General features: G+C 41.2%; 1 protein-coding gene across 4 annotated transcripts in view; it reads left to right on the top strand.

Moving 5' to 3' along the window:
• CRACD (capping protein inhibiting regulator of actin dynamics) overlaps positions 1–25,738 on the top strand; it is a 132,077-nt gene that overhangs the window by 84,910 nt on the left and 21,429 nt on the right. For all 4 annotated transcript variants that reach the window (XM_055703265.1, XM_055703259.1, XM_055703253.1 and 1 more), the window contains 2 exons: positions 8,597–8,765; positions 21,221–21,356. In XM_055703265.1, the coding sequence (XP_055559240.1) occupies positions 21,237–21,356 (120 nt within the window). In that variant the 5' untranslated portion in view covers positions 8,597–8,765; positions 21,221–21,236. The remainder of the gene's footprint in view (positions 1–8,596; positions 8,766–21,220; positions 21,357–25,738) is intronic.

A 25,738-nucleotide genomic window follows, 5' to 3' on the forward strand; every position in this document is an offset into this window, starting at 1 on the left:
TTGTAAAATGAAAAATGGACTCTTCATTTAATCTGATTTATCCAAAACATTTTATCAGTTCATGTGCATTTTAAGGGTAATATTCATCTATTTATTTGTCATTGTAAAAGTATATTAAATGGAAACTGAAAAATGAAAAAAATCACTTGAAGCCATTCTTTGACGCTTGCTAGTTGTCATGGTTTCACCCAGCAGGCAGCTAAACACCACACAGCCATGCACCCACCCCAGCCAAAACCAGGGCACCAGTCACAATGAATCAAAAAAACATTTTTATCTGCTGATTTTCTTCATTAATTGGTTATTATTGTTCTGAGTAGTGACACCGCTTTGAAAGTGCTCCATAAATTGCTAGTTTTAGTGCCTGCGGCTGCTGTACATCACAATATGTCTTTGCCGGTTTCAGTCTGTCAGGCAGTAAAAGCAGAGACTCTGTCTGGTTTTGCACCACAACAAGAAATTTTTATCCAATAAGACTGCCCTTATGTGACATTCAGGAAAGAAACAAAACACCTCAGCAATGTATTAGTTTGTTTGTTCCCTTATAAAAGAAGGAAAAAGTTCCGAATCCCAATCCAAAATACATTGGAGGTACCTGCTTGATCTCAGCCTTGGTTTGTTAGCACCTGGTGATGTATTAGCCAGCTGGGTCTCCTTCCCCTTGCTCAGGTAGTAACCCCTATCAGCTTCACAACCCCCTTCCAAGGATGACATTTACTTTTTTTATAGCTGCAACACAGTTCTGGCTTATAACTATCCTGTGACCAGCTGGTGTGGCCAGGTCTGTCTTCTTGCCATTTCTAGCTGTTTGAGGCCAATTTACTGGAAGAATGTCTCAGCAATATGCCCTAAATGAATGAGTATGTACGTAATATTTCAACATCGCCTCTCATTTCTGTTATCCCAGTTCTCCAGCCATCCAGTCTTTCTGGCGTAACGCTCTGACTCTCCTCTGAGTTCAGGATACTTCTCAACTTTGTCTTATCGATAGATGTCAGCAGCATGCTGTTAGCACTTGTGCCTTAATCGCTGAAGAGGTTTGCTCTATGAGTTTCACGCTCGCCTCATGAAAATTAACATTTTCTATGGTAAGCCAGTAGTTTCTGTGAGAATGATTGCTCCTTCTCTCACTGGTGAAAAAGTGGGAGGTGGTATGATCCAAAAGCACTGACCTGTTCAACACAGGAATTCTTCTAGGGGCTGGAGGGGCAGAAAAATCAGTTCATGTAACACAATCCCCTGCAAGAATAATCTTAGTAGAAGTGATTTGGGTGCAGAATCCTTGTCTGTTGGCAGCCTGTGCCATGGGGAGGGGCAGCTCGAGGCGTTTGGCCACGTCAAGTTGTGTTCCTTGGACTTTGGACTGCTCTGCCGTGGGGCCTTAGGCAAGTCACTTTGCCTCTGGGAGGTTTAGCCTTCCATCTGCGGCCTAGCCAGTAGTTCAGGTTTTAAATGCTTTCAAGCAGGAATTGTGCCATGTAAGAAACGAATCTGCTGAGGGAATCCCATATTATACAATTTTTTTTTACTCAGAGAAGGGAATAATAAGCGAACATCTCTTTACTGCATTGACCTGAAGTGTTTAATGCAGATCTGGAAAACTGAGATAAACCCCAGCATACCAAAAGGGTCTTCCATCATGAATAACTTGAGTTAATAAGTCTTGCCCTAGTAAAATAAAACTTTCTCCCTTCTGTTACATAATGGGTGAATGTTTTGTTGGTGAATCAGAAGCTATTGCAGTCTCTTCCTTTCTAAAAGTCTCACATGCATCACTGAGCCCAGAGCTATTATAAGCAGGTTTTGTCTTAGCCCATATGTTCTGCAATGCAGCCCAGCACCTCAGTAATATCTTTCACATTTACTTAACCCTTTCGCAAATGTCCTTATATGTATGAACTTTGCAAGGTGCTGTCACTGTGCTCAAGATGCATATCCCAAGTTGTTTTAAACTATTTTCTATGTCACCTTCCCCCTGGAAGCTGGGAAAGGAGGACACTCCCTGGCTACAATAAGGTTTGCTGCTGAAGTTTGTACTGACCTTCTCATACTGTCTTCCCTGCCGGGAGTCCCCACTATCCCTAGCCTATCCCACGTGTTCCTAAAGTGACTTGCCTGCTCTTGGTTTGGCTGTGTTTTTCAGAGAGCGGTGTCTTCCCCATGCCAAAGGTGCTGCCCAAGGCTGGCAGTGGGATGGATTAGGGAGGCAGGATGCTGGTGCTGAAAAGAAGGGTTGGGTAAGGAACATGAGGCTTTATGACCTCTAGGACCACTCATTGTGATACTTAATAAAAATAACAGGCACAGAAATACTAAGAATGGCTGAGAAGGCTTTAATTCATAGACGGGAAAAAGAGGAAAACGGGGTCTCAGAAAGGAAGGAAGGTGAGACTCTTGCCCAAGTAAATGAGACTGAAGATGGGATGGGAGAGGTATTTACCTGGCTCTGGTTCTTCTGTTTAATGTCACCTAAATGCTTTAAAACTGCCTTTTACTCCTTGTCTCCATGAATATCCCTTTCCTGCCACTAAAGACCACCGTACTAATCCTTATTCAGCGGAGGTTAAGTCCTTTTGCCTTCAAGTGAGTTAAATAAGGTTTTACTTTCCCTGTTACTTCCTTGTTGTGTCAAGAGAAGTGTTGAAATAGTTCTTGCCTTGCTCTGGATGATAAAAGCATATTATATGGTGTCCGAACATCAATAAACTCTATTATGCTGATTCATATATATTTCCTAAAAGCTGACTGTCTCAGCTATGTATGGTTTCTTTGAAAGGTACAGTCTTTGGGAGAAAGAAAAATCAGAAAATGGGCTGTTGTTTATGGAAATGTTTTTGCTTCTGCAGGTGGCAAGGGAAAATAGACGTTTCTGAAAAGTAAGATTGGTTCTGGCTGTGTTATGGATACTTTAGGTAGTATTACTAGTTTATATCAGGTAATCCAAGAATGCCTCATCATCTCTGTGGGACAAGGTTTGCAAGAAATTGTATCTCTTATAAGATCACTTGATACCCTTGGAAAAACAGGCAAGCATTGGCATGCTATTTTTCCTTTGCTTTGCCTAGGTGTTTCATGAGGCTATTGTGGCTGCACCAATTTGTTGCCCTTGATCTCTCTCAATCTTGTTTTCATTTACTGTTTCTCAGGTATTGATTTCATCTCTGGTCATATTATTTCGTCTTATCTCTGTCAGCATGGGACTATTGCATACTGCCTACTTTACGAGCGTTATGTGCTGTCACTAACTGTCTCACACAGTTGAACTCATTGCTGGGAGGTTACGTTATTGAATCTGAGCATCAATCTTTTTTAATATCAATCTTTGTTGTTATGTTAAATGTTTCCTTAGGTTCTTTGGTGTTTGTGCCTCCTTTGTGTATCTGCCCCATGTCCATCTATCAGCCCCAGCTTTCTTTTTAGCTGCCTATGGAAGGGAGGGCAATGGACTGAGGGTGGGTCATGGAGGCAGAAAACGTTCAGAGACCAACTTCCCCTGTGAAATCTGATGAGCTACAATAGCTACAGGAGCTCACACCTATTCTGAATTGTGGGAATGTGGTTAGGCAGAGCAAAGTTTGCCTTCCTTCTCACTCCCAAACAATTTGTTTCCCTTTCCTGGAGGAGTGGAGACACCTCTCTGGGGAGCATTGCTCCCAGCTCTGAACATAAATGTATCAGTAATAACTGAACATCTCTGGGGACTCACAGAAATAGATATACTAAGATGTGGAGTGGGTGGGAAAGCTGGAGGCAAGTGCGGATCCCAGTTTACTGGGTAAGCTCTGCCCTATGAGAAAAGACTGGGCAGGGGGAGCCAGAACGGCTTTTTTTGGTGAGGAGCTGAACAGCAAAGTTGTTTGTGCAAATGCACGGCCAGTCCAGGGCTCAACAGGGCAGTGGTAGTGGCTATCCTGTTATTTTAAAAAGAGCATGAATAAGCATACCATTAGCTTAAAATCAAGGCAGAGTGTTTTATTACTGATACTGGCAATGTACATCATAACAGCCTTTTTCTGCTGTAGAGATGTGATTAGAGATGTCAGTCAATTTGCCCTCTTAACAGTGTTCTTTAATTCCCTTTTCTGACTTGGCTGCTGTATTGTGCCTGCAGCCCAGTAACCCGCCTGCCCTCTCCCTGCCATGCAGTTCTTAATGCTGTGTGCGTGTGGATTTCCATTCTCTAAATTCTTTATAGAAATTCCTGTTTGATTTAATAATTCATATCCTCATTAATCTAGCCTATTACACCATATTTTATACCCATTAAATTCACTAACAAGGAACACATTATTTTGCAGACAACTCCTGTGCAATATCTCATACTACAGATAATACAGTAATACAGACGGGTGCTGCATTTTACATAATGAGCAAATGTCTGTTAAATCTCCGCAAATCCCATTGAAAACCCGAGGTTTTGAACAATCTTGGCCAAATGTAACTTCAACTTTAAGAAGTCACTATAAATCCTGCTTTTATTTATTTTTTCCCTCAACGATCATCTTCCTACCCACCAGCATTTTCTTGGTCACCTCTGCTTGGAGAGGTTTCTCCCTGAAGGTTTTCTCACCCACGTGACTGTGAGCGCCCCCAGCACCCCAGCAAGGAGTAAAAGCTGCAAGGAACCAAAACCTAGTTAGATATTTAGGTGTCTCTTTGATAATTATTTGAGACTTTCTGTTTCTTGTGTGAAGCTTGCTTTGCTTGAAAATTATTTTTCAGATGTTTCCAGTGGTGTGGTCCCATCCAGCAGCATAGCCTCACACACACCCACATTGTGCCTGTTGCTTAGGATACATTACTCACTTTCTTTCCAGTCATTTAGATCTCTTCCCTATGTAAGCGTAATAGTTAAATCTTTATTTGACCTGTGCTTCTGTTGAGGGTTTTGTGCAGTTTTTGAAGGCATTACAGCCTAGGAATCCATATGGATTTGGGTGACATTTGAGCAATTTAACTGCAAGCTATTTTATGGGAATTCGTCAGCTGGTGCGTTGCTAAGACTTTGCCAGCTGGAGTCCGAAGGCTGTGCCTGATTTACCAGCAATGAAGCCCATTGCACCCACCTTTTATCTTTCTTGGGAAGCACCCTAGAGTGAAAGAGAGTGTGAGAGGAGTAGCTGCTCCTATCGGTCTCCCCGCTGTCATTGGGAGTGGAGGGACCATGTGCTGCCTTCACGATGCCGATGCTCTCCACTTTAACTGGCTCTGTGTTAGGCACTGCATGTCTTTATGCAGCTGACAAATTACATGACAGGTTAAAGATTATTCTAATCTGCTCAGCTACTCTTCTGGAATAAGCTGAGAAGGGAGCGTTTACCATATGTGCTGTGTTATTCTAGCTAGCGTATCCAACCTTGTTTATCTGTCGCCTTCACACCTCATGTTTTTCTGTGATTCAATACTGATTTCCTGGTAACTGTTTACAGCGATTTGAAAAAGAGAGGCTTGCCAAGCAGACAGGAAAATACTTTAATTGCTGATTCCCCGTGTTCTCCTGGGGCTGGATCTGTAGGGTTCCCATTTGAGTGATTAAGGAGAGAAGCAAATGGCCCATGTAAGCAGACTTGCTTCCTGGCTATCTCAGCAATTGTCCTTGACACAAGTTGACAGCACTGGGTGCTCCAGCCTTCAGCCTATCCTATCCTATTTTTTTTTCTTTCAGCAGTATAGGCAGACAGGGGGGATGAGTCATGTTTGAGCTCTAGCATTAGAGACTCAAAAAGCTTCTGTGCAGGGCATTGTCTGTTGTATTGCCAATGTTTGGGTTCCTTTTTGTACTTGTTTTACTGTTATAGGAAGCATTTTACCCTGTAGGTGCTATCATCCCACATCTTCCTCCATAACATCTTGCAAAAAATTTACATAAATAGATTTTTGTCTTAGTGGTCAGGCATTGCCTCCTTAGAAACCTGGAAGGGCTGGCTGCTCCTTTTCTCTGCACTGGTAGGATGTGGAATAGCGTGTACAGCCTGTACAGGGAAGGTTGTTCATCAGTTTTGCAATGAGTCACGAAGCCTGATTTAAAGAATTCACACTTAGTAATGTGACAACTGTGATGATGGGGTATGGAGCGGGGAAACAGCTAAGGGGTATATTAAATCACATGGAGAAAAGCAGATCTTGGCTGGAGATAACCATGTTGGCTCTCACCCATTTTGATGAAATGACAGCTGTGTTGACCTGTCTTATTTGTCCAACACCTAGATTCATAGTTGGTGAATCAGTGCAGTAGATTTTGAGTTGAAGTAATTCACAGTTATATCTGAAGACCTCCAAAAGAGGAGGAGGCAAGAGCAGTGTGGATGAATGACACAGTGAGAACCTTTTTTTAAAAAGCTGTAGTTGAATTGATTTATGCAGTAAATTGGATTAACCAGCAGAAATGGCATCACGCAGCCTTCCTTTTCAAAGAAGACTGAGGAAGAAGGCAAGGTGGGAACTGTGGAGAAACAGCTCTTGCACCCAGTCTTGTGTCTGGTACTGATGCTTTCTCTCCTGTATGCTCTGTCGTTTGATTTATGAGTTTTTACAGGCAGTCTCTGAAGTGCATGAAGTGTTGGGGCAGCTGTGGCCTAGAGCAATAATTCCTCTCTTTCTCTGCACGACTGCCTGACTGTCTGTTGGGGGCTTTGTGTAAGAACATATTTCTCTAAAGTCAGAATTGAGCAGCAAGCAATTGGTGTGGCTGGAGATGCAAGTTGGTCAGCTTATAGAAAGCAGAGCTAGGGGACAGGGAGCGCAGACCCCTGTACCCCTTTTTCTTCTGTGCTGGTAAAACTGCTGTCTCCGTGGTTGTTGATTTTCTTATCTGCTCATTGTGGGTCAGTGATCTGGATCAAAAAAGTCTAATGCTGGGCCTGAATTTGAGGTTCATAATTCAGCTTTTTATTTTCATGCTGCTACTGGGATGCCTGGTTGTCTTAATGAAGTAGCAGAAATGCTGTGTATCTTGACAGCCCAATGAGAAGAATGACAGCGGTGTAAACTTCTCAGGGATCTGTAAAGGAAATGCAGAATTGCTATCTGTTGCATCTTTGACATTATAATTTCAGGCTAGGTTTTCTACTTCATCCACAATCAGGTACAGATGGATTCACAAAATGTAGCTTTCTGGCTCTTTGTGTAAGTTTGATTCCACCCCTGGGTTCAATTCGGGCTCATTGGCGCCATGCTAGTTTGGAAACCACTTGTCACTGGAAGCAGCCAGATCACGTTGTGCTTGGGTACATTTTCTCTCTCTAACTACCCTGTAGTTATGCCTCTAGCAACTACAAAGAGGTGTTACCCCGATGTGGCCTTGCCATATACAGCTATAGCAGAGTAGAGTGTAAAACCTGATGTGGTATTGAAAAGTACTGTTGGCCTACAGAAGGTTTTTCATGTTTCCTGGGCAAGTGTTCCTACACAGGCCTCTACATACTTTGCAACCAGAATTTCTGCTTTCAGCTCAGCAACGGCTCGTAGAAGAGTAGAGCGTGCTGAGGCGGTGCGTATACACACAGCCTGCAAGAAAAGCACATACAGGGATTTAAATAGCTTATGAAGATATTTGTCACCAGTACAATATGATGCTTCTCAAACTGGGTTGTGATAGGAAGAGAAAAGTTGTGTGGTTCTTTTCTTAAAAAAAAAAAAGCCAGTTTTCAGTAGATTCAATGCAAAAATTAAGTAGAAGCAGAAAAGAAATTAAGTTCTTTGACAGTTATGGTGTTTTAGAAATTCTTTGGTGCATCACAGCCCTCAGAAAACCCTTTCTTGGCAATAGTTAACAGGAAACTCTTGGTACTTTTCAGTAGATGTGGGGAAAGTAGTTTGACGCTACTTTTATTTTCTTCAGCCTTTGGTGGAAAAAAAAGTTAATGTTTTTTTTTCTGGTTAACTTTTATTTTTTGTTCCTGTCTCATGTCTGTTTTGTCTTTTTGCTGTGCTTTTTTTGGCGGAGCTTTTAAAATTTAAGTGTCTCAAGGAAGAAATGCTTGGTCAAATTCTGATCTCAGTTACTTGGGGGAAAAAAAAAGTCAGAACAATGTACTGACTTTGCTGATATAAAGCTGGATGTTTATTGAAGTAACCCACCAGCAAACCAACAGAACTTTATCCTGTTCTCTTTGTTCATATGTAAATTGACTTGTCTGTTTATGAGGCTACATAAGTGAAATACAGCTGGTTGTGTTCAAATGCTTTTAATTCAAGGCAACGGATCCAGCACCTACCAAAGTGGGGTGACCAAAGCAGTGCTTGTCTTTTGGTGAAAAGGTCAAAAGTGTGTGGTATAAAGCCAAAAAATGAACCTCAGCATTATATTCTGGCTCTGGAAAATTATCCTTTCTCTTCATCCAAACATTTGGCTTGCACTGACACCTCCAAGCAGATCCTTAAACCCACGAGCAGATGTTTTAATGCTCTTACCTTTGCTGTGTCAGTATGACGTGTCAACAGCAAGTGGCAGCCCTGCATTTACATTGCAAGCGCCGGGCTGCTTCAGGCTGGTGACTTGCTCTTTGACCTCATTCTTCCTTTGAACCTGCTGCTGCGGTGCACGCTCGCGAGCCGCGTCCCTCAGCCCTGCGCCTGTTTGTCTTGTAATCCGCAGACAAGAAAAAAGCAGGCAAATTCCAGCCTTTCAAGAAGCTCTTCAGCAAGAGGAAGAAAAGAGAGCCCATTTCAGACTGCGAGGAAGCCAAACTGAAGCCCAGCCACTCCTTCGGCAACGTCTGCAATGGCACCTTCTCCTCTGACGAAGAGCCAAACGGTGGTCTGAGGTAAGCGCACGCGGGGCTGCTGCCAGCCCATGCGAACACAAGGCTTGTCCTCCCTGCTTCTAACGGAATTAAATTTAAATTCGGCTTCTGCTGAGTGGTATCAAGTTGTACACTGCTTTTTAGGAAGCATGTGCATCTCAGTCCCTCCTTTGAATGTGACACCTGCTGCCATAGACCTCAAGGTCTTGCTTCTTGCATGCGTCACTAATTGGGTACGTGTGCCGGTCTGCAAAAAAAGAAATCCCAGGGTGAAGCAGAAATGAATTTGAATCCGGCTCAGTGATTTAACAGAACTCCATGGCGATCACCTGAGCAGAGGTATTAATGGCAGATGTGTTTTTAAAACTGGGAAAAGGGAAACTTGAACTGGCTGCTACAGATACTTTCTTGTGTACTTTTCCCTCTGAGGTGCTATCTCTGGGTCAGGACAGACACATCCTCTTTCAGTGTCTCAAATCAATCAAAAAGGGATACTTTTTGCATTGTAATTGGGGTCAACAAACAGGCTGCTTTTATTCTGATCTGATTTGAATGTATAGTAGAAGAAGGAAGAGAGGGGAGAGAGGCACCTGGAAATCAGATCATATTCCAGTGGCAAGAGAGGATGACAGAAAGACAGCATGAGAATTTTGTGTAGAAATGGTGGGAGAAAGGAACTGCAGAGTTATCGTCAGCAATCTCTTAACTAGGAACAGAACAGAAGAAAAACAAAAAACCAAGCAAACAAAAATCCAAAACAAAAATAAAAAAAACAAACCACCCCAACAACAACAAAAAAAAACAAGACCAGATGCACAAACTAATTGGGTCAGTAATACTTATTTCACTTTCTGACTGAAAGTCTCAGAGAGATTAGTTGACTTCTGGTCAAAGCCTGCTTCTTTGGGAAAAAAGGACCTGTTTGCGCTGGGGAGTGAGTATCTGAAAGTAACTAAGAAATCTGAGGGTATCAAAAAAACATACCAAATCCCTCTGCCCAAGAAAGAAATCTATCAGAAACATCACACTGCACAGTATTTTCAGTGGTGCAAAATCGTAGCTGTGAATATGTGATTTTTTTTTTAAAAAAGATATATTTTTTTGTAAGCTTCTGGATTTTTTTGTTTTTGGATTGTTTGTTTGTTGAAATTCTGTAAGTTCCAGGTTCCATCTTTGGTTTCTGCAGTGCAATCTTGTACACCTCTTTTGCCTGTCCCAGCTTTTCAGAAAATCAAGACTGAGCATAGCCACACTGTAAATGGAGCTGTGACTGACTGCTATTGCATTGCATTACCTGTGTGCATGATGCTGAGACTGTAGGAAGTTACAGTGCCTTTTGCCTTAGGAGTAAACTGATGAACAAGAGCAAAACAAAGGGCATCATCTCACTCTCAGGGGTTTCCCATTCAGAGTAACTGAAAGTGCAGTGCTGTGCCCAGAAACAGTGATACGGGAACTTCTGCTGTTCTTCTAACGGTGAAGCAGACCCTTGTGAGACTGTTAAACACTTGCATTTTTAAACGTATTAATTTTTCTATTTAATAAAGTCATTAAATGTAAGCCTGTGGTAGAATAAATCAGGCTATACAATTTAAGTCACAGGGGATTAGCAAACGTGAAGGGTCCCACATCTCCTCTCAAGTGGAACATTTCTTTCTGTGCCTGTGATTTGTGAGAGGTTCTTCTGTTTTAGCCTGGTAGAAATACTCAGTCAAAACTCTGTTTGTCCTGTCAGGCTTCATGGTGCAAACGTGGTTGGGATTTGATAATAATTTCCAGTTTGCAGGTAGTGTTTATCATGTTGCTCATCTTACAACAAACATGGATGTTCCGTGCAGTGCATTAGATTGCTTTGGGGAGCTTAGTTTTGCCACTCCTTTATGTTTTCAGCAGCATGACTTCTGTCCATTATATTTTTTTGCCTTTAGTATAATTTCAAATGTTTATGAATTGAATGTGAAATAGGCTTAGTAAAATAATATACGTAGCTATTTACAAGTTGTCTAACAGCAGATATATTTCCATACCTTCCACTACTCATATAGAAATAGAATAGAGCAAATACCAATAACTAGTAGTATATTTATATAACCAACATCCCAAGTAGTTTCAAACCATTTGCTTCAAACTCTTCAAGAATGTACAAGGACTGTATATTTATAGAAGCTTAATAAATTTTTGCAGCAAAAGTTCAGGGGCGCTCCTGTCCCTTTAACAGAGCTATATTTCTTCAGCAACCTGTAAAGTACATTAATTTGTTATCTGTAGATGTTTCATGTGGACTCTTTGTTTTGTTTGAGGGAGAGGATGTTGTTATTTTTAAAGATATTAAGGGAGGATTCTGCTTCAGGGAGGCAGAGGCAAGCAAATAAATGAGTTTAGGCTAAATAAGACATCTGTATTGCTTCCAAGACCTAAGCTAGTATTTCACTGTGTGCTGTATTGGCTTACAAGCCTGATCAGCGCTAATGCCTGAATCTCTAATGGAGACTGTGCCAACCGGGTGATGCAGATATACATCTGGTGGAGCAATTTAGGTAATCTGCATATGGTGTAGATTGACTAGCTGAGTTGGAAGCAGCTTGAGAGATCTGCCTGTCCATCCTTTCTTACTCCTGGACTCATCAGATGCAAATAACTTGCTCAGTATCCTGATGTATGCACGCTTCAACCTATTTATTCATCCATGTTGTTTTGCAATTCCCAGGTGGGAGGTTTCCTACTGCAATTTGTCTCGCCCTGCCTTATGAGAGACTGGAATTCCTTTTCCCACTTTTATATTGCCCTTCTTGACTTTACAAAGTTAAAACTGTATTCATTAACTTTCTGTCTAACTTTATGAGCTGGAAGACAGAAGTGCTTATTACAAGACAAGTTGTGTTTGTGGAGCTTCGCTAAAGTCTCCAGAAGCTTCTGTTCTGAGGCTATGATTTGGCACTTTATAAGATTTTATATTTGTTTTATTTGTCACAGTTGACACTAAGCAAGTATTGTGAGGATATACCTGAAAGGGCACCTGTGTAGTGCCCTGTGAGAAGTTTGTCATTCTGGGTTGATGTGCAGAGGCAGCAGGGAATTAGATTTTTCGTGCAGAGGGTACAGTAGAGTGCCTGTACTTGGGCTGAATGCAATATTTCAAAGGACCTGGAATCAGACCTGCCAGGTCTTTAAGACTCAAGTGTGACAACACTGATCTTCTTCCAGGGAAAAGTCTCTCAGCAAACTTCAGCCTCTTGAATGTCCCTGTCCATGAAATGGGACCCCTTTATTTGCAGCATCGGGCAGTTCTGTATGAAGTAATCTAGACCAAGAGTATAAAAGTGATCCGTCTACCCGCTTGCAGCTTCAAGGAGCTCCCAAGATGTCTTCTCTCTGTCACATCCAATTTTTATATGCTGGGCATTTTATTTTTTTCCTTTTGCCTTATTAGCCTGATTTCTGTAATTGGCTTTTGTCAGTCTCCCAATTTCCTTTGTAAGTGCCTCATTTTGAGCACCTTCCTGACTCCAGTGGGACCACCTTGGTGCAGTGGTTCTCAGTGTCCACCTTCTCCTAGGGACTTCATCTCGGCAGCACCCTGATTTCAGTAAATAGCTCTTCAAGCCCAAGCACAGCAAAGCAACATATGTCCATTGTAAGACTTTTAGAAACAAAGCATGCTTGGATTGACACGGATCTGTGTAGAACAAGTTTCTTATTTCTGGGTAGTGAGGTCTGTTGTGGGAACAACGGGGTATTCCAGGATGGAAAAGGTTGTAGCAAAGAGCAGCTTTGCTCTCTTCAGTTTATTTGCCTGGATCTTTTTATAGGATTCAGTACAGGTTTTGGTGAAATTAGAGTTGTTTCACCTTTTCTGTAATTCACACTGCAGCTGAGCAGCACAGCAATAGGAGCCACAACCACCTTAGGAGTGGCCATTCCTGCTGTGTCCCGAGTGGCTTGTGGTTAGGGTGGAGGAGTGGGCAAAGCTTTTCTGAAAAGGTCCCGGGTGTCTTGACAGAACAGAAGACATAAGACTAGCACCATGCTCAGGGCTTTTGGTGATCTGACCCTTTCTTGATACCTCAGCTCTTGCCTTTCTCCCTCTTATTAGCAACTTGCTTAAGCCTTTGTGCTCCAAAAGCTCTCTTCTCAGGTATGTGAGCTAGGACTTTTCACTGCTTGTTGCAATTTTATCACTTACTACAAATTTGCACTAAATGCCATCAGCTTGCCATTTTTTGGTTTGCTTTTTAAAAAAAAACACGCTACCGGAGTGCAAAGATGCCTCAATATATATGCTGTATGTAGGTATGTTGTAGTTTGCATATGATCCTGAGAAGTCTTCAACAGGGTTTGTCTCTGCAACTCTTCAACCTTTTATGCCAGGTCCCACTCTCCTTTTATGTCTCCTTTTTCATTCTTGTCCTTGGCCCTGATCATGACTAACTTCATTTTCGCTCCAGTAATCCCAGAACTTTTTATACTCCGGTCTTCACTTCTTCCACCACATATGCTGTCTTGCTTTAGTCTCCATGAAAGGTTAGGTTGCCTTACTGTCCACTTGTCCTCCCCCTTGCCTCTGTTTCAGATGTTTTCATTGCATTCCCCCTCTAATGATCACATACTTTATTTCCTTCCAGATACTGCATGGCAACTGTCTTTTCAGCAGCTGGTGAGGTCTAGGGCAAGCAGAATTGTCACCTGTAGTATAATGTACTGTCTTATTTCCTCTTCCTTTCCTTCCTTATAAGCTACATAGCACTTCTTCCTGCCAAGGCTAACTTAGACTTTTCACAAACATTTGCTGCTATTTCATAGAATAGTGACGCATGCAATGGATTGCCGGGTCAAGTGTGAAAGTTTGACCATCTAGAGTCTACTACTAGTCTACTACTATTTAGGCTAGTCTACATATTTCTATGATAACTGGTGAATTGACCACAGTCCTCAAACTGCGTTAGGGATTCACTTGCAGAATCACTGGAAGCTAGAAAGATGCTTTTCTTTGCTCTGCATACTGAGGCTTTCTGAAATCAGACAATGTGGTGAATAATTACATAAAATTAATGTGCCAAGAACTGTCTAGTCCCACATCATTACCTTCTTGACTGACAGCAGCAAGGGCAGGGCTGCTCCCTGAAGGAAGGCAAGGGGAGCACCAAGGGGTATCCCACAGCAGCGTAGAGGCTTTGCTGCCCAGGGCCCAGTCACACAGTATCTACACAAGGCAAGAAGGACAGATGCTGGCCAGGTCCAACCAGAAGCACAGATAAGGTGATACCTGGATGATAAGGCAGGTCTGAGACTGAGAAAGAAAGTCATTCTGTAGGTCAGGATCAGATCCACTGATCACACAGCAGGTCCACATTTGCGAAGGTAGGAGCAAGGGCAGGCCAGGAAATCCGTCTGCAAATTGAAGGCTGGATCGAGATGCTTCGTGACCAGGCACAGTTGTGAGAGTCCAGAACTCCTCCAGCATAGCTCAGGCAGGGACCAAAGCCTCAACTGTGATCTTAAATAAAGCTTGTGGACACATGCGTGCGGGTAGAGGTCCCTAGATAAGGCTAGTCAGGGATGTTACAGCTTATTAGTGCACTCAGGGCCTTGATACTTCCCATGATTACTTCTTATGCCCTTAATTAACACGATTTTAGTTAGATTATTAGCATGTATTCAAAATGCATCAGGAACTTTACGGTAAGTTCATAGGTTACAGAACCCATGATGACACCAAATGGGAGCTTTTTATGAGATAACGTTGTATGATGTCTTTGAAATGAGCAGGATTACTAACAGAGAGGCTGCAAAACAGGTCATTGGCATCAGAGGGGCTCTGGTGGGTTGTAACAATAGGACTGTGACGTTTTGCTAGAGTTAGTGCCCTGAGGTGCAGCAGTCCCTGAAGGTGATATGGATATATCTTTGGACTGAGCACAGAAACGATCTCTAAGTTTACTTTATACAAAAGAATCCTTCAACTACCCTGCTGAAAAAGTCTCCCTTTTGCCTGTTTAGCTTGCAAGGACTGTGTTCATGGGTTTGTTAATGGAATGAAGTGACACACTGTCAGAGCACAGCTGTAACTCAGAGTTATATTGCAGCATGGACAACATTCCCCATTCAGGCATGAGTTAGAACCAAAACTCACATTCCAGCATGACAGATGAAAGAGAGGACACTAAAAATACAGCTCAGGATTATGATCCATTTTCCTCTCTTACAGTATTAATGCATCTCTGGAATGACTAGAAAATACAAATTATGTTTTTCATCTCTAGCTGCCCTGGGGACATTAATGGGAGATGCAAAGAGCTGGAATCATGTATCTATTTTAAAACAAAAAATTAAGTAAAGGCAACTTATCACTGCACTTGTCATTTCCCTTGGACACTATTCTGGGAGGTGATTCTCAGATGTCCTTGAAGGGATTATACTAAGGGTCAATACCTGGGTAAAACAAATTCATTCCTACTTTGCATGCTTTGTGATTTTTTTTAGTGTTAAAATGGGTTTATGTTAAAAAGTTGACTTTAATAATTACAGAATTGGTTTCTAATGGAAATCTAAAAGAGTGAAGATCATGAGACGGGTATGTTTTTGGAGTCAGTCTCTACAAGCATGAAAGAGCAGAACAACTCATTCTTTCCCTTTATTTTCCAGTTTCTATTTCGAACTCTTTAATATCAGAGTGGGAGGAACATTTATGACACATTGAAGAGGCAATTGGTGGTACTTTTCTGTACTACAGTAAGGCACCGATATGGGATCACGCAAAAGCTGAGACCTTAGTGTTCCCTGCTAGCAAAACATCCCCTTTCTAAAGACACCACATTTATCTTTGAGAGGAGAAATAGCTCTGGAGAAAAGCAGGGTCTAAAATGTAATAGCCACCAGTACTGAGGTAGACTTAGCCTTGTATCTGCGCAGCATTACCCCTGCACATGTACTTAGGGGTGCAGTCCCCCAGCAGTATATGCTGATGGAAGTCTGAACTGTAGTTCTCTGACTCTTTCCAGCAGCATTCTGGAGATGTAGCTGGCAGGGAAGCTTGTGTCAGTGTTTGCTCAGCCAAACCAGGAAGCTGTGTGAGGTTTTGAGTTTTGTTGGTTTGGGGTTTTTATTTGTAGTTACTCAGTCAGAACAGCTCTCTGAATTGTTTCATGTGAACCATAAGCATTAGGCAGGCACAAAATAAGCGATGGCAACATGCAGGGAAGAGGACAAAGGGAGAAAGTGTGATATCTCATCCAGTCCTGACTTGGAGTATCTAGACCTGACGGAAAATCACATCCTAAACAGATGATGATGCACAGCAGTGGATGGCTGATGGGGGTCCAAAGACCCATCAGTTTGCTGGTCATCATGGGAGAGAAGTAAGATTTTTCTTGAAGTCTCAGGAGGGTCCCATTCTGCTGTGAGTGATTTGTTTCACATTTCCTAGTTTCCTAGCATATGCAGACACCTCAGCAAGAATGAGTAATGGAAAGAGGAATTACTGCACAGACATTTTTGCAAGCCAAATCCATACATAGATACATTAGAACTATGATACTTCCGATATCTATGTAATCTGTTTTACCTGTGGCTTTGTGGGAATCTTCCAGAAGTCTGGAATACAACAGAAGATGTTCTCCCTTGCCAGGGGAACGAATTTATCAGCACTGAGTTAAACAAAGAGTCTGAGAAACAAACTTATTTTGTGCAGAAAAAAGCTATTTAGGCACATATCTAGGCACGAGATGTATTTGAGGCAACTCTTTACAGCTGAACAGTTAAACCTGGACTATGTGTCTACATCATGTACGTGGTCAAGATGTGATACGGTCCTTGTACTCCGTGTCTTGCTCTATTTCACACCCATTTGACACTACTGGTTTTTGTTATTTGTGAAAAACCTGTGGGATGGTGGGTCTGCTGTACTTTTATGCTCTTGAGGTGCCCTCAAGATAAAGACATGTCCTGGTGCATTCTTTTTGTGCTAAAGCCCATGTGTATCAAAGAACACCTCATACATTCTCAAAAACAGTAATTCTTAAGAATTTTGTCCTAATCAAAGAAGGTGAAAAGTATGTTAGTTTTGCTAAGAAACCAAGTATTCTGTCCTATCTTCAGGAATCTGAAGGAGGATACAGGTGTGGCAAAGAGAACTCCGACAACGAACGGAATTAAGTTTGCTTCAAGTATGAGAAAATTAGTTTTGAAAATTTGTGGTTTGGAACTGAAACTGGAACATGATACTTAGGTTGCAACACATCTTCAGAGAGAACATCTTTAAGGGTTTGCTAGAAGTGCTTTGTATTTTGGTATAGCACATCCATAATTCATTTAATTTAGTCAGGTTTCTGGAAGTGAGTCAGATGATGATTCAATTATTTTCAGCACAAACAGCCTCTGAAGTGTCATCGTTGATATTATCAACAGAAATGCTCATAAACTGATGCCACTGTTTTCCCACTTCTTTTGGAAGTGATATGGCAGTTTGAAACTGCAGCCCAGGTTTCTGTCATACCATGTATCTATTGAAAGCCATTTTTGATGTCCACAAGACTTTTAATTGAGGGGAGGACTTTCTGAAGCACAGCCTGTGGATGTGGATTGTGAGGATATTATATATAGGCTTCTGAGGAAAACTTCAGAGGTGGGAATGGTAGTAGCAGTGAAGGAAACTCAACTATTCATACTGTGTTGTGATTTAAAAGAAATTCAGTCTTTCTGAAAGTAGAACATGAGGAAAGTGAAAAAAAGAGGTGGAAAAAGGATCTTTCTGATATAATCTGTCAAACTCAGCTGCGAGGATTTGAAAGGGTGGTGGGCTCCAAGTGAGTAAAAATAAGACCTTTCAGAAAGTTCAAGTACCCTGGAAAGCACCTTAAATGCTATTTAAACTCACCCATAAAAGAAACTAGGTTACTACAATGTGTGAATTTTTCAATGTACTTTAGGCTACATAGACATTTAAGCAAAATTCTTAAAACATTTTTACTGGTTATTGGACATGTGGCTAGTAAAATCGCTCCGTCACCCAGTTCTGAAATATCCAGTACATCTGCAAAGAATTTTGAGGGGATAAGGTAGTGAGAAGTCTTGGGTTAATTCACCACAGGGTTTCTTGTGAATGTTTCATGTGTTCTGACAATTTGGAGCGTGTTTGTTTCGGTCGCAAGTTAATAGAAAAACAAAAGTGGACAAGAGCTTTCAAATACTTGGCCTCAGCTCTATGAACCAAAAACGTGTGATGCCATGTAATGAGCAAGTGCCTAAACCGAAAGCAGCTGGTGTATGGGAGAACACCAGAGAGATGCTGTACGTGCTTAGCATGGTCCTAACCTGCCATTGGTACCATTGTGAGCACTTGTCAAAGGTAGGATCGGAATTTCAGTGGTGATGTACGTAGGTACTCCCAAGCTGTTTCACATCACCTGCTGTCCCAAGGGAAGCTTTCAATAACATTTTAACAGGTCTGATCACGCTAGCCATAAACCCAAATCTGCACATAGCCAAAAGCTGGTGTACTGTGTATCTCAGTCAGGAGATTAATTGGATTAGTTCAGTCAGGAGGTGAGACCATCTCACTGATGGCATCCTCGGCTCAGTAGCATGATGGGGAAGATTTTTCATCTGCAGCCATGTCCCAGGCAGTCCACTAGCACTGACCTCAGCAGTTGCTCTTTTATCCCATTTCAGGGACTCAGATTATTGGGCAGTTCCCGCTGCCAGAGCATCCCTGCTGCTGGTCAGCTGGAGTTTTGAGGTTTGAGCTGCTAGCAAACCCTGTTCAGTTCAAAAGCTGCAGGTTGCTGTTCCCAACTTGAATATTAACAGACTCATCAGGAAGGTCGCGAATGACTTGCAAACAAGTCACTGAACTCTTTGGTGCCTGAATTGCAAACCTTGCCTACTAATTAGCTGTAACAATAGGAATAAACATGAGCTGTCTAATGTTAAGTATAAGGACGCCATCACACTGGACAGTAAAAGGGGAGAATGGTGTCATGTGCATGGTGAATAGCTGTGAGACAAAGCCACAAGCATCTGGGCCACAGAACTGCTGGAAAAATCTTTGGGAGAGGATCTTCTCTGGAGCGCAATATGGCCTGGGTTATGCATCCTCAGCAGCTCTCTCAACTCAAAGGTAAATAATAAACAATAAACTCCCACTGGCCTTGCCTTCTGCACCTGCAGCAGTTTCACATATTGAACCATGCAAATGTAGGAGGGGTTGGCATGGGCTGGTTTGTCAAATTTTGCATGTGCTGTGCAGTTTTGGTTGTGAATTCAGACTTTTTTGGCCCCTTGCTGAATGCAATGCTGGCACTTTCAATTCAACCGGACCTAAGTGGTTAAATGAAAAAAGCCAGCTTTCCCTCTGCTTCATGTCAAAGTACTCATTCTGCAAGCCAGGCCTGCTAGGGATTCATCTCTGTTTAAGGGGCATTTCTCAAACTGTGGTTCATGGGCTGATTCCTGGATGGCTAAAGAAGGCAGATATATTCCTATGCCACGCAATTTTACCACAGCTCTGTGTACAGGCTGAATCATGGTGTGGATTCAGGACACAAACCTTTTTAGAAGAGGATTTAAAAATATAATTTATGATTTCTCTAATAAAAGGTTTCTAAAAGAATGTGTTTTACCTTTAGCAGCCAAAGGCAATCTAGTTGTGGGTTTTGCTTTAAAAAAAATAAATCTAAAATGGAATATAGCATCAGTTAAAAGTTCCTTCTCTTTGACGGCTAAAACTGATGGCTGTGAAATATTGACCAGCTTTTCACTTGATTGTGTGCTGGTTTGTTTCAAATGAAGCATGTTGTTCAAATATTAATTCTGGATAAAAAATAGTTTTTCAGTGAGTCTGTGATTGCATGGAGGATGAAACGGTACAGAGAGCGGTGTGTGTTCTCCCCAAAAGCTTGGATTGATCATTTTGTGAGTGCAAATGTATTTTATAACGAGAGAGAGAGAGAGAGAGAGGTTGTGCGGGGCTTTTTTCCTATTCTTTTCAGGTTACCTGTAATAAATTTTGTAATAAAAGTCAAGAATAGTCAATCATTTAATCAGTTATAAAAGATTAATGTAGTCCTATATAACATTCTTTCATGGTAAGAAAATATTGCTGGTTTTGCTTTAAAAGATTATGTTAATAACCAGGAAAAAAAGTACATTCCAAACAGATATTTTTTTTCCAATGCATGAATAGAAATATCTTGAACACTTTATAAACAATTAGCACATTTTGCAAGGGAGAAAAAGATAAGATATTGATTTTCTTAAATATGTAAGGTTTTCATTTTTCTTGTGTTACTTAACCCTCTCTCTGGAAGTATCATCTTCCTTGCTTTTGCATTTGTTTAGAATGTTTTTATCACAGATAGAAAATTGTGTTGGTTAGATTGGTATAAAAAAAAAATATCTATTTTTTTTCCTCCAGATTGTTTATTTACTGAAGCTATAAATGGGTTCTATAGAGTTGCCAATAGGTTATTAAAAGGAGAGATTTAAGACTTCTGGGTTGTTCAGTTTTCTTCTACCGTGGCTTTTAACATATTTGTATTTTACCAGCTTTCTGCTTACCATGAAATATTCCAGGTGACACAAAACATGACTTTCAAACTCTAACATTTCCCCCCCCAGAATGCCCCCAAAACACCAAAGCTGCAACCCACAAACCTTTTTTTTTTTTTTAGTTCTTAGGTTTTTTGATAAGCCTTTAAAATCTCCAAGAAATTAAATCACTTTTTGTTGAATCCCTTTACCTGTGGATTTTGAGCAGAGCCATATAACTAGGTCAATTGCGATGCAGCCTCATCCTTGGCACCCGTACCTAGTTGAACAGTAACATGTGGGCATCTCACTCTTTGTAGCTACTCAAACCCACACTCAAACCCACATGGGTTGGTGTAATATGCTTCTTATCAGTTTAGGGGTTTGATGATAACATTTTATTGTCAGTGTGATCATACTGGTGATAGAAACAGCTAAGCAATCAGCCAAAAAGAGCTAAAGCTAGCTCTTTAGAAATAGATTGCTAGAATGTTTTACCTCTTTCTGTGTTATAGGGCTGCCTTTGCTTGGGACCTGCTGTCTTTGACTAAGAATGACAGCAGGTCCCAAGCATTGGGACTAAGCACAAATGCAGGCTTTCTTAAATATGCAGCTGGTAATGTGTACATCATCATCATCTACTCTGTATCCTAAAAATAACATTTAGATTTGAGACTTCTAAGGAAAATCAATTGAACTTCTCAATGCGCCTATTAAAAACACCCCGCTCTATCTCCTTCCAAGGAGGAAAATTGTGCCTGAAGGAATCGTATACCTCTGTTAAACTTTTTATAACAGAATATGTTTGGATGCATCTCTGCTGAGAATGTTCAAATTTTTTACATAGAAGGCAAAAGAGTGGGAAAATCTATACAGCAGGGCAGCTATGACACGAAGGGTAACTCTCATAAATTAATTGCCGTGCTCATTTACTTTTTAACTGTGTTTTACAGGTCCTCCCATTATTCTATGGGCAGTCGAGCTTTTTCCCATGACAGTATTTTTATACCTGATGGGAGAACGGAGAGTGAACAGGCCATCCAAGCAATGTCACAGGAGAACGTTTTAGGAAAAGTCAAAACTCTTCAGGTAAGAAATTGTAAGTGGGAAAAATACTTAAAATGTGGTGGGAAATGGTCTCTAGAATGTGTTAAATATGGATAAAGGTAGATTGCTTTTCCAATAGCCTTGGGGCAGTTTCTCAGCAATGTAAGTTGTCTTGCCAAAAGACATATGAATAAATCAGATAATCTGCAGAAGATCTAGATTTTGGTCTTGAAAGGTATGGAAGTGATGCTGCAAGCAAATCTACAGAAATGTCTGCATCTTGTGGAACTCTCTGGAATTGAACTCCTGGTTTTGGCATGTCCTGATCTTGATGCCCAAGACCTACAGACATGGCATTGAGTGAAAAAATGAGGGTGGTGTTGGTGGCAGGGAATGGCATGCAGAGTGAGACTTCTTTGCAAAGCTGATTTAATTATCCTTTTATATGTATTGCATTTTTTTTCTCCTTCATTTTCTGCCTGTCCTTTTGGTCGTTCTCGTGACAGGTGGAAATGCTTATCTCTCCAAAGCAAACAGCACATAAGTAACTACAGAAACAACACATTTGGGTATTTTCTTCTGAAGAGTTTGATGTGACCTGCTTTCCCTTCTTTTCTAGAACTCTGTCCCATTAGTGCTCTTACTAATGCTTCGGTTTACTTCTTGTACATCTGTAAGATTCCCAGCTGTGTTCTAGACCTTGAAAGAGCTGTCCTTCAGAAACATGTCTCAGTTTATTGCTCAGGATGCTGACATGTCCTGTCCAAATGCTGATAATTTTTTGATGCTGTGCAAGTGCCGTTACCCTATAGCTAACTAGTAAAATTTAATTGATTTCTTGTACATCCGAAATAAACTCCCAGTCCATCTTTTCTGGAGAGTGAGAGGTCATGCACAGTAGACAGATCTGACCTTCAGGATGAAATTATTCCTTTTTCCTACCTGGTGCTGTCAGCACACAGAGCACCTGAACAGCATTAGCTGTGCTGACTGTGGATGAACTTTGAAGCAGAAACCACACTAGGACAGCTCCAATTTCTCTGTGCTGGTTTTACACCTTAAATTTCCCTGGGTCAGGTAGATTTGATGCATGCTACTTTCCAGACTGGAGACCATTATATTTTAACTGACTGCTGACTCTGGGCAAAGATGTAGTTGGACCCGTCTTGCAGAATGCTTGAGTCTCGTTTGGATACAAAGCCCACTGACTTCTGCAGGGAGCTGTGCCCTTCCTATCTGTTGGATCTGTTGTCTTGGCTTCAGTACCTAAGCTTTCCTCTGAATAATTTTTCACTTTGTAGGAAATGGGAGAAGCCACTCCTAACTCACCTTATAATTCCCAATGGAAATTATTGCCTTCACTAAACTCAGAGACATGATAAAAAGTACAGTCACTGCAGTTGCTAACAACCATCTTCACACAGTAAATGGTAACTCAAGAAAAAGCAAAAATAGTCACAACTTGGTGACAACTTGGAAGTCACAAAATAAACAGCCAGTGATAATGCTCTTGCTTGTGTGAACTCTGCATAAGCCTTTTTTTGGTGTGGTTAACCTGCATGTATTTTAAGGGGAAATGTTGTTTCAGCTGCTTGATGTCAAAAGGGTGCTTGCCTTTTTATTTAAAATTGAAGGACACTAGTTTTATAATTTTAGTATAGCTGCAACCCAACCTGTTACAACATCCCCAACTCAGCTTTTCCCACTCTGCTGCTAATGGTGATATCCAGAGCAACTTGTTCGATCAGAAAGGCAATGCATAATAGACTGTAAATGACACTTCTATATACATGTTTACACAAAAGTTACATATTCATCTAAATGTCCATCGATTATTTTTTTTTTAATAATGCCACAGAAAGGCTCCTTATACCATGCCCAGGGCCAGTTCTTTCATCTGCAAAACTTGATGCCCATCATGTAACTGTCCCCATTTCCCTAGTCATGATTTCTGCAACTGTTCCGTGAATTTTAGGAAAAGATCATGCCAAAATCCCACTGCACATTTTAGGTTGACCTTACAGTTGAGTCTCAGGTCTGACTAGTTATTGGGAGGGACTGTCATTCCTGTCTGAAGGTTTTATGCACTCCATAGCCCATCCTTTTTTTTCTGCTGTAGTACTCTAAAAGGATACTGTGTTTGCTGTGTGATTTTGCAGTCACAGAAAGCACAGAAAAAACAGTTATGAGAAGCTTGTATCTACTTCGAAATCCCTTTCTGCAAGCTCACTCCCACTGGGAACTTCTGTATTTCTTCAAGTGGTGGAACAAGAGGAGGCAGTCATCTCTTCTGAAGAGTGCTCCACTCCTTAAAACCAATGCTATGGCCAGCTCCTGGTCTCAAGTCATTGCTATGCCACCAGCATTACTGTGGGTTTTGCCCAGGCTTGTATGTCATGGTGGAAGCACAACATTTCCAGCTTCTATTTGTCTGGCAAGATTCCCCTTAGTAAAGAAGTGTTGCCAGGATTCAGAGCCCTGTGCTGGCTCTGAGCTTCCTGTATTCCAAATGGAGATCAAAAGCTTTGCAAATTTTAACCTTTTTCAGGATTTTTTTGGGGGTGGTACAGAGAACATTCCTGGAAAACCTAAATCTTTTTTGGAAGAGGCACTGCTTACAAGCCCAACTGAAAACATGATGGAAAGGGTTTTGAAATCAGAATAGAAACACAAGCCATTTAATACTGATGGTGCTGGATCTCATTCTGCTGACCACCAAAGTGTTTCCCTCTTTTTGTCTTGCATTTCTGCTGACTTTGGTGTGTTGATAAACCCACAAAAAATGTTGTGTCATGGTGCAAAACTCTGTAGCAGCCTGGGCAGCTGGCCAGCATATGAACTGGTTCAGCTTCTTATTGTAAGAATTCTTCCTTTCTGATTATGCGTGCAAAGTAAATTAGTTCTTTCTGGAATAGCTCTAATTTCTTTTTATTGATTTTCAGATTGGCAGCATTCATCTTATCAGGCTTTCTGTAAATGGATTTGGTCATGTTCAAAGGTTTTATTGTGTGCTAGAAGTCAGGCTGAGAAAGGCCTGACTCCTTGTTAACCTCCTATAGCCCTTGTGTACCCTGGAGTTATTTTGTGTTGGCTCAAGCCATCTGCTGTTGTAAAAGCAATCTTTTCCTTGCCCTTTGGATCTGCCAAGATTTATCATTACCTAGTTTTTAAGATCCAGTGTAGAAAGCCAGCCTGAACCTTCTCCTACAAAGAGATGATACCTGGGCACTGGTACTCTTAACACTGAACTCATTTAGTTTCTTGGATCTAGTGCTTTACTTCTCGTACAGGACTGTGAATGAGACACAAGAAATGTTTAAAATCTAAGTCTAGCGCTGTGTCAGAAGAAACCCAAAAGAAAGTCAGGGAGCTTGTTTTTACACCCTTCCCTTTCATAGGTAAGTGGGTTGTTTTTTTCCTGCATCAATGTGTTAGATACATTTCCTCACATTTTGCAGCTGTGACTCTTCTTCCTACTACTGATTTTTGTCAGAAACGGTCAGGAAATGAACAGAAGACAGGTTTTGTTTCAGACCCACAAAAACTGTAGCGAGTAAAATGGAAACTTGTTTTGAGTGTTAGTATCTTGATGCATCGAAGCCATTATCCCCCTTTTGCTGCGACAACGCTGTGGTGTGGCACTGCTGCTGCCTCTGCGGGCAGGACGATAGCCTGTTCTCTGCCTCTTGACGTCACCAAAAGTATACGAGGTCATCTGGCATCCATGAGGCTGTGGCACTCAGCTGCAAGAAATATTAAAGGTTGGCTATGGCGTATGGCTTATTGCATTGAGGAACCACTGGGCTACTGTTTCATGTGGCCATGTGGTTTAAAACAAATAAACCCTCTGCTCTGTAAATTTGTAAAACACCCATTTATTAAACAGATTTTAATTACGATAAAACACGTCTTGGGAATCCAGACTTCTTGGTCAAATTCTAAAGGGCCACTTTTTAAATTCACATTTCCCTGGCTTTGTAATGACAAATGTCCCCAGTTATTTTTTTCCTGTCAGACCTAAGGACGGTTTAGTTTTGGATGCTACTTCTTTTAGGTTAGTTAACGTACTTTAACTAATTATCAGGCTGGTGCTTCCCCTATTGTGCATTGCACATCTGTATTCTACCAGCCATTCCCATTGTTATTTCTGTTTGATATTGCCCAGATCTCAACAAGGCTACAAAGTCTTTGCTGAACCTCAAAGCTATTAACTTTCAACTTGATGCTCTGCATTTTGTAGAATCAGGAGTGAATTTTCACTGCATGATTGCCCAGCTTTGTACAATTAATTTCTTTGTTGCCAATATTTTCTAGTGCCACTGCAGCCTAATTGTTTTCTTTATATTTGACAATTGTTTTCACTTTATAAACAGAATTTATCACTTTTTTCTTAATCATTCTAGCATTTCCAGAGCAGACCTTTT

This window comes from Falco cherrug, chromosome 1, assembly GCF_023634085.1.
Source record: "Falco cherrug isolate bFalChe1 chromosome 1, bFalChe1.pri, whole genome shotgun sequence".
NCBI lineage: Eukaryota > Metazoa > Chordata > Aves > Falconiformes > Falconidae > Falco > Falco cherrug.